The sequence below is a fragment of the Candoia aspera genome, chromosome 5, assembly GCF_035149785.1.
Source record: "Candoia aspera isolate rCanAsp1 chromosome 5, rCanAsp1.hap2, whole genome shotgun sequence".
Taxonomy (NCBI): Eukaryota; Metazoa; Chordata; class Lepidosauria; order Squamata; family Boidae; genus Candoia; species Candoia aspera.
The window spans coordinates 104,303,614-104,312,658 of NC_086157.1; the positions used below are offsets into that span (position 1 = coordinate 104,303,614).

The window sequence follows — 9,045 nt, forward strand, 5'->3', positions numbered from 1 at the left end:
AGATTTTAAATGCCACCCTCGAACAATTCCTTAGAGCATACATTAACTACCATCAGAACGATTGGGTTGAACTGTTACCTTTTGCTGAAGTTGCTTACAACAATGCTGTGCATCAAAGTACCGGACAAACCCCTTTTCAGGTTGTTTCAGGTCACGACTTTGTTCCCATCCCTGAACTGCTGCAAACCCCCTCCCCGGCGTGTTCCACATCTGATTGGGCTGTCAAACTGTCTGATTTCTGGCCAGTAATTCAGCAAGCTTTGGCTGATGCCCAGGCTGCTTACAAGTCTCAGGCTGGCAAACATCGTTCTGCACAACATGACTTTAAAGTTGGGGATCAGGCTTATTTATCCACTAAATTTATCAAATCCCCTCAACCCTCTAAAAAACTTGCTCCCAAATTTATTGGTCCTTTTCCTATCGTTGATATTGTTAATCCAGTTACTGTTAAGTTGCAACTGCCTCACAATTTGAAGCGCCTGCACCCTGTTTTCCATTGCAGCTTGCTTAAGCCTGTGCACCCGTTGTCGCGTTGGCACCCTCTACCTCCTCCTCCTGCTCCTATTATGATTGACGGGCAGCAGCACTTCAAAATCAAAGACATCACCGATTCTCGCAAACTTCGAGGCACCCTGCAATATCTGGTCCGATGGAAACACTTTCCCTATCCTGAATGGGTGTCTGCTCCCCATGTTAACGCTCCTGATTTAATTAACCGTTTTCACCTTGCTTATCCATTGAAGCCTTCTGCTTAATGTAGTGTGCATTAACAGGGTTCTTGAACTAAAAATAAAGAATGAAACTTATCTCTTTAATGTGAAGTTGCCTGAATTTGAAATAATTTTTTTAATAAATCAGGATCTCCCAGGGAAACCCTGGTGACCTCTCGTGGAACCCTAGGTGTCATGAGTGCCGTTGAGCTGAAGACATCAGCGCAATGGCACACATGACAATAACGAGGAAACAGGGGAAGGGGCTCAAGATAAGCAGCCATCAACTCACAAAGACGAAAGGAGAAGATACAATGGCTAAGCGGATCGCGAGGCACACCCAAGCTGTTAGCGCTAGCGCAACGGAGATCGCCCAGCTGACAGCAATCACCGGATGAATAGGGAAACCGATGATGGGCGATCCCGGAGCGCCAGCGGGGCCTCGCAACCCCTCACCTACCGGCAAGACAGCATGTGGGACAAAGGGGGGGTGACGTAACCTCGAGTGAGGGGGCGCTGACCGGCGCGGGGTATTTAAACCCCGCACCGGCACGCTCCTCTCACTCTCAGCTTTTTTCTACAACTGTAACTACGCTATGAATAAACCAGAGCCTGCTTCATCTGAACCAGTGTCTGTGTGTTACTCGGCGGTAGGCAGTGCATGACACTAGGGTGCCACAGAACCCTAGTTGAGAACCCTGCTCTATATAAAGGGGTCACATCTTCACCCCACTGTAGGTTAGACTTTCTGCTTCCAGAACCAAAACAAGCCAATCTGTGCTTCAGTGAAATTATGCTGGTCTCTTGTTTTAAACAAACTCTTAGGGAAATCTATGTGAGAAGTTTCTCCTGGCTAGCCTGCTTTGGAGCAACTCCTCAGTTGGTGGTGAAACAGATCAGTCCCTTTGTGCCACATGGTTCACAAGGGCTTTTCCGTTAAATGCAGTTCTTTCATGATCTCGGTGAAGGTACCTCTTGATTCTTCCACTGGACACTTACCTGAAGCCATCATCTTAATAAAGTAGAAGATATCCAAAAAATATCTACCAAAGGCTTCCATAAGTGCCTGAAGAATCATATGCATGAATAAATAACACTCATTACATGTTCCAATGGCTTAATGGTGTGGAGATGGGAAACATTATGACTATTTCATTTCAATACTCAAGCTAATACAGTCAATAGAGAAGTAACAACAAAAAAAGAGTAATGTCCCCGTTTGACATCCATACCTGAAAGAACATTTAAAAGTCGATCATAAATGTTTAAGAAACAGGGGCAAAAAAAGAGAGGCATGCTTTGTTTCATTTCACTGATTTTTATTGCATTTTTTCTGAAACATGACTGCAGATAACAAAAGTCATCATACCAATAATTATTAAATTCCCTGAACGATTTGCATTGCAAATGCATTTATATGTATTTGTCTCTATTGATCTGGACAAATGAGAATCTGATTGCTTTGCTAGATTTTTTTTTTTTTGGTAAGAATTCCACAACATAAAAAATAAATGACAGCTGTTCCTAACACAGCAACTGACGTCACACACCACATTAAATCATGGTTTGCATAAGCATGTTTTACTGGATAAACCATAGCATATTTTCACTGAAAATATGCTAAAACATCAGCAAAGAAACCACAAGTTAGTAATTAAGCAACCAAAAACAATATATATGTTTGCAAACGATATAAACAGAAACCAATTACCTAGGAGGCATGTTTTATGCACACACACTATACAGCAGGAAGTTACATTTCTGGTGATAATCATTCCAAAGTTATCCCAAAGATCTGTGCGTGGAAGGAGGCTCTGATAAAACAGTAAGCCCCAAATCCTTATGAAAATAGTAAATAGAATTTTATTACAATCAGAGATCAGAAACAAACCAAGTGTAAAATTGAAATGTAAAGAAGTAAAAAGTTAGATATCAAAAATATAAAAATTGCCTAAGGTGATCCATATAAAGATATTAGTTAAGTGAATCCCAAGTTTACCAATAACAGCTGCTACACAAAACTTTGCAAAGTTTTGCCTGGTAAAAGAGTTAACCCTATATTATTATGTTTCTTCACACACAGTAACTTCTACACTTAACAACCTTATATCAGATCTCTTAAACTTTCCATACATCCCGATTTTCATTTTATAAAACAGATAAAATCCTGCCATGAATTTATCAGGCACCTTCTCAAAAAAGGCAACTGAATAAATCTTTTCAAGATTATCCAGATATTTCCACTGCTGAATGACTATCTTTGTTGATAAATACAGGTACTGTAGTCAATAATAATACAGGCACCTGAATGTCATTTTCTTTTCAATTTTGTATTGTTGTTTCTGATGTCTAATCATCATAAAACTCTCTCTCTCTTATCAAAAGAATTGACAAAAAGGTAGATTGTGATCTATTGGTTGACGATCCACCTTTGCATGCAACTAATAAAGAAGGAATAGTACCTTTTGAAGCAATCTGTATGACGATGAGATTTACAGATACCTGTGCTTAAGAACAGGCCCTCAGACCTTTAGTTTCTCAACCATGTAATTAAAACTGCTTCTATTAAAGGGACTGTTATGAGCTTAAGAATGAGAAGTGTTGTATAAAAATATTATTTTAGTAAAAAAAACCGTTTCCAAGGTAAACAGGAGGCTTGCTTTAAAATGATTGTTGCAAAAAAAAGTTTGTTAGGAATAACTTTAAACCAATAAAGGTTTTTTCCCTCAGCACAATACAGACTTTTACAGAGCAATCATTCAGTGAAGCCAATGTCCTTCACACTGACATTAGAGAAACTTTCCAAGTTACTCCAGTGAGTATTTGAATCAGAAAGAACAAATAATCTTAGTACTTTAAGGACTAGCAAATTTATTACAGCCTGAATTTCCATGCACCGAATCTTGTGGATCTTCAAGATACAACAACTTTATCTATTTAGTGCAGGTTACTGCTCCTTAGGATCACAGAAATGAAAAAAAAGAAAACACTGTTTATCTGTACTAAAACTTTACGGCCACTACCTTAAGGTCCACCTGCCTTAAAAGACATATGTGGCAATCTCTGACCAACTTCTCTGGATGGGGAAGCAAACAGGCTTGGCCTTGGTTAGTACTTTGATGGGAAATACCAGGGCTACCAATTAGATTGGGAAGTTGAGAATCATCCTGTAAGACAACACTGAAATTTTGCCATTAAATAAAATGATGAGAATGCATCACCAGAAGTGATGTCAGGGGATATTTTCCTTATGTCAACACTCCTTTCATTTCTTTTTCCAGCCCCCTCCAGCAAATTATTTCGAAATTCACATTCCAGTTTGCAGCTTGTCTACTTCATATCTTCTCTTCCCATCACAGCATTTTCAATTCTACAGAATTCCAGAATCTTTGATGCATCATTGAATAGAGATCTCCAGGACTAATGAAAGCACAAAGAAATGAAAATAAATTACAAGGAGATCCTATCCATCGCTAATCAGAAGTCCTCTTACATGAAATTTACTGATAAGTGAGGCCTGGTAGCACTGTGGCATTTATCCTACGTGAGCAAATCCGGTTTAGTTGAGATTGTACCTAAGTTTTCCTCCAGGATAGGACAGGAAAATTGCACAATGTCTGAAAAAGCACAGAAACTCTTGGTAAACCAGTGAAGCTGTTTGCATCATTTTTTTCCTACCACATCTCTCTTTACTTTTCTTCTGGGTGCAAACACATTTATTTTTAGTGAAAGAAATCCTTCATATGCTCCAAATAGACGTTTTTATGGCATACTTTTCTCCCCCACCCCCGATATAATTCATGTCTACAGGGGATCTATCTGAAGAACCACAGATGAGGGTATTTTGAGTCTGTTGCAGCTGAAGATGCAGACAGAAGCTTGAGTCTGCTGCAATGAAAAACTGTGAAAGCAGATTGACTGCCTACACTTGTGCAGCTAATACAGTCCAAGTGTTGACAGTCCTAAACAAAATATTTTTTCTTATTGGCATCTGCATGAGAAAAGTCATTGGGTAAAAATCCTCCAGTGTCAGTTTGCCTATTTAGTCAATGCGCAAAGATTACTAGTACTGCTTTGCTAACTTTCATTGAACAAATAATACACTAGTGCAAAATTTCAGTGTTACAGTGAGTGTTTCATATACTGTTTTATTTCTCAGCATATTCTATTCCAGGACAAAAGATCCTATGACATAAATTGTTTTGGAGAAAAATATAATAATTTCTTCTTTGGAAATGTTGGTCCCCAAATTGGCTGTTTTCAGGACATCTGGAAAAACCGTCCATCATGCACATTGGCAACCCCCAGAAGATTTTTTTTTTTTTAAAAGTGCTCTGATCAAATAGCAAAGCAACATTTTCTCCTAATCACTTTCCCAATGCATTTTTAGTTCACTAAGAGATGGTTTTGCCAACTAGCTAACCAATAAGCTAATTCTTCTAGGTGTGTCAACATTTGGACTATACCATCCCATGTGTGAAAACTGTGCAAAACTCATCAATGGTCAGACTTAGGAAATCATTTTGCTTTTGAGTCTATCAATTTTAATAAAACACAACTGTAATTAGCATTAGTGACCTGTAAAATGTTAGCATGGGGTCCAATGAATGCAATTATTTTACTAAAACAATTTGATGAAGATACTTCATCTTGACATTCTCTATCTTGACAAATGGATCTGTTTTCTGGCTCACCTTGGCAATAAAAGGTTTTTAAAATATGGGTAAAACAAAAGGAGAACAAGTCAGAATTTCAAACCATCTGACTGTTTTCAACATAAGGCATAACATCATCAAAGCCTGCAGTAAGTTATCACAGATCACCCTCTTCAGACTGTGCATACACACACATTTAGTGTTTTAAATGTTCTCCACTTTAAAAATTATACTGATGTAAAAACAGGCACATTAGTGAGAGTTGGGCTCAAGTACACATATTAATTAGGATCCTGGATGCAGAAAAATGTTAACATATATGGAAACGTACAAACGCTAGTGCTTCAGCTTGGTGAATGGCCGTATCTACCATACAGGCCAAAAAGAGAGACAATAAAAGTCCACGCACACACTCTATGGTGACTCTCCCCTCAGTGATCAAACCAAGCAATCTCATCAATTGGCTGTCCAAGAAAAAAACTAAAATATCCCTGATACATTTTCTTGTTGGGTAAATGTGTCAACCCAACCATCCTGCATGGAAGCTCAGCCAGTCCCACGAAGTCAACTTTCAAACCAGTTTGCAAGGTTTTGGATGGTCTTGGACTGTTTTCCCACAACCCTCACTGCATTACAAACCTTGCAGGAGTGTTCGACCCAGAACGATGTCACCCGCACCTCATACTGTTTCCTCCAGGCAAAATATTTTCTGTACATGTTCTTGTTTTTATCTAGGAATTTCAGGTAAACAGCCAGCTCCATGGGGCCAGAGAAGTCACTGACATGAATGAAGGAGTCGGAGGGGACAAATCGTTCATAGTTGGCCCTAGGAGGGCCCAAGACAATGGGGACAGCCCAAGACTCAAAGGCATTCCTCCAGAGTTTCTCCGTGATGTAGTCCTGATGCTGGGAATTTTCAAAGGCCAAATAAAACTTGTATTCAGAGACAGTCTTAACCATATTACCGTCTTTGAGCGCCAGTCCATGAGCCCCGTAAATATCGACGGGGAGATAGTTTTTCAGCTGGTGGTAATAACGGACTCGGTCGTGATCCTCGTTCCAGTTACTGATGACCCACGCCACCAGCTTGGTCTTCCTGGGCAAGGTAGGCTGGGCAAGGGGCTGCGGGCGTAGCTTGAGGTACCCATAGGGCACAAAGACATCAGAGTCCACTCTGTAGGTCATGGTCCAGTTGAAGAGGCCGGCCAGCTCCCGCAGGCCCGTAGTGTGGGAGGGCGATTCGAAGTTCATCCAGACCCACCGCTGGCCCGGCGGCCTCAGCCGGGGCAGCTGGTGGGTGCCATGCCGAATGAGGTCGCGGTGATGGAAGAGGACCGCGTGCGCGTCCTGCTGGCGGCTGCGATTGGTGGAGAGGCTGCAGGCGCTGATGTTGAAGAGCCGCCAGCAGTCCCCGGAGACCCAGCTGTGCCCGAAGGGCTCCCACCACAGCAGCACCGTCACCGGCTCGGGGTCCTTCTCCCGCCAGCGGCCTCCCTGCGGCGCCAGGTCCCTCAGGCGGCTGGCGGCGTACCAGCCCAGCACGAAGCAGCAGGTCAAGCAGGCCGCCAACAGTTGCCACAGCCGCCCGGCCGGGGCATGCCACCAGTCTCGGCGGCCGCAGAGCTTCCCCAAAGCCAGCTCGGCGGGCTCCACGGACAGCCGGCGCCACGTAGGCAGCGGACCTTCCGCCGCGGCGGCTCGCCAGCTCCGCTTTCCAGCGCCGGGGGGAGCAGGAGGAGAAGCCCTCGTGGCGGCCTCCGTCCCCCTCCGCTGGGATGAAAGCGGGCCCGAGAATGCATGCTGGTGCTGCTGCTGCCACCGCCTCCGCCCGGCGCCCTGCCCCTCCTGCGGCGGCGCCCCCGGGTGGTGCCGCTCGACCTGTCCAGATGCGCCGCCCCGCCCCGCCATCCTCCTCCCGGAGCAAAGAGCGGAGCTGGAGCTGCACCGGCTGGCCTAGCGGCGGCCGCACCCCTCTGCGCCTTCAGGCCACCGCCGCCGGACCTCTCTCCCATTGGGTCGCCGCCTGCCCAGCCTCCTGGGGCTCCGCTGCGGGACACGCAGACATTGCCCCGGCGCAGCTCTCCTTCTCTCCAGCCTAATCGGGGGAGAAAGTGCTGCAGGGAGGAAACCTTCCCAGCGCCCTCGGCTGCCTCTGTGCGAACGCCTTCTTCTCACCTGAGAAAGACCCCCGCGAGGGCGGGGGCACAAGCCAGCCGTAAACTTGGGCTGCTTCTGGCTATTCTGCTGGGTGGAGTGGCCCAGGGCCGGAGCAGCCTGGCAGAAGGAAAGGCGTTTGGAGGGAAGCTGAAAGGCAGCTTGAGGTCGCTGAAAGAGCCTTGGTCTCGCTGGCTCTGCTAAAGGGCTGTTTCTTGAAGGGATTTTGCTGTGCCTAACCGCCTGGTCTAGTAACATATGGCTGTGAGAGCTGGACCATAAGGAAGGCTGAGCGAAGGAAGATCGATACTTTTGAACTGTGGTGTTGGAGGAAAATTCTGAGAGTGCCTTGGACTGCAAGAAGATCAAACCAGTCCATCCTCCAGGAAATAAAGCCAGACTGCTCACTTGAGGGAATGATATTAAAGGCAAAACTGAAATATGCTGGCCACATAATGAGAAGACAGGACACCCTGGAGAAGATGCTGATGCTAGGAAGAGTGGAGGGCAAAAGGAAGAGGGGCCGACCAAGGGCCAGGTGGATGGATGATATTCTAGAGGTGACGGACTCGTCCCTGGGGGAGCTGGGGGTGTTGACAACTGACAGGAAGCTCTGGCGTGGGCTGGTCCATGAAGTCACGAAGAGTCGGAAGCGATTAAACGAATAAACAACAACCGCCTGGTCAAATCCTTCCAGGAAACGCCTCTGCCTGGCCTAGGGTCTTCTTCTCCCAGAAGTAAGTTGGCTTGTCTGGGACTTTTCACGTGTCTGCCAATTAATTTACTCGTTGCAGGTATCTAATACAAAGAACCTCATATATCATCTGGTCCAGCCTCTTGCTTCATCCTAAAGCAGTGTTTCTCAACCTTGGCAACTTGAAGATGTGTGGACTTCAACTCCCAGAAGTCCACACATCTTCCAGCTGCCAAGGCTGAGAAATGCTGCTCTAAAGAATTCCAGAGAGATGGCTATACAGCCAGGATTTAGAGACCTCCAGAGAAGACAAAGGTACCACTTTGCGCAACTTATTCTAATTGTTGACAATTCTGACCATCTGGAATTTTGTCCTAACATCTAACCTGTATCTCCTTCCTTGTAGCTTCAACTTTTGGTTCTGGTCCTGCCCCCTGGGACAACAGAGAATGTGTCCACTCGTTCCTCTCTCCCTTTTAATTAATTTTTTATATAATAATTTTATTAAAAATTACAATTAAAAAGATAAAAAGTAATACAAACTGAAAAAATGAAAAGAATAAAAAGAAAAAATAGAAAGAAAAGAAAAAATAGAAAGAAAAAAAGAAAAAATAAGAATATAGTAAAGAAAAAGAAAAGAAATATGTAAAGAAATGACTTCTCCCTTTATCACAAGTATAAACAGTTTTAGTAACTTATCACCTTCTCTTAAAATACAACAAATGATCTCTTCTTCCCATATCTCATCTCTCATCTATAAACAAATCCTTAGAGCCCCATCATTTCAGTCCTGATCAGCAAATGTCCATTAAGGGTTACCAGAGATAAGACA

General features: G+C 43.9%; 1 protein-coding gene across 1 annotated transcript; it reads right to left on the minus strand.

The window, feature by feature from the left end:
* Positions 1-5,929: 5,929 nt before the first annotated feature.
* On the minus strand, positions 5,930-7,273 carry FUT4 (fucosyltransferase 4). Its single transcript, XM_063304736.1, has one exon. It carries the CDS (start codon positions 7,271-7,273, stop codon positions 5,930-5,932), a length of 1,344 nt encoding a protein of 447 aa, XP_063160806.1.
* Between the last annotated feature and the right edge of the window lie 1,772 nt (positions 7,274-9,045).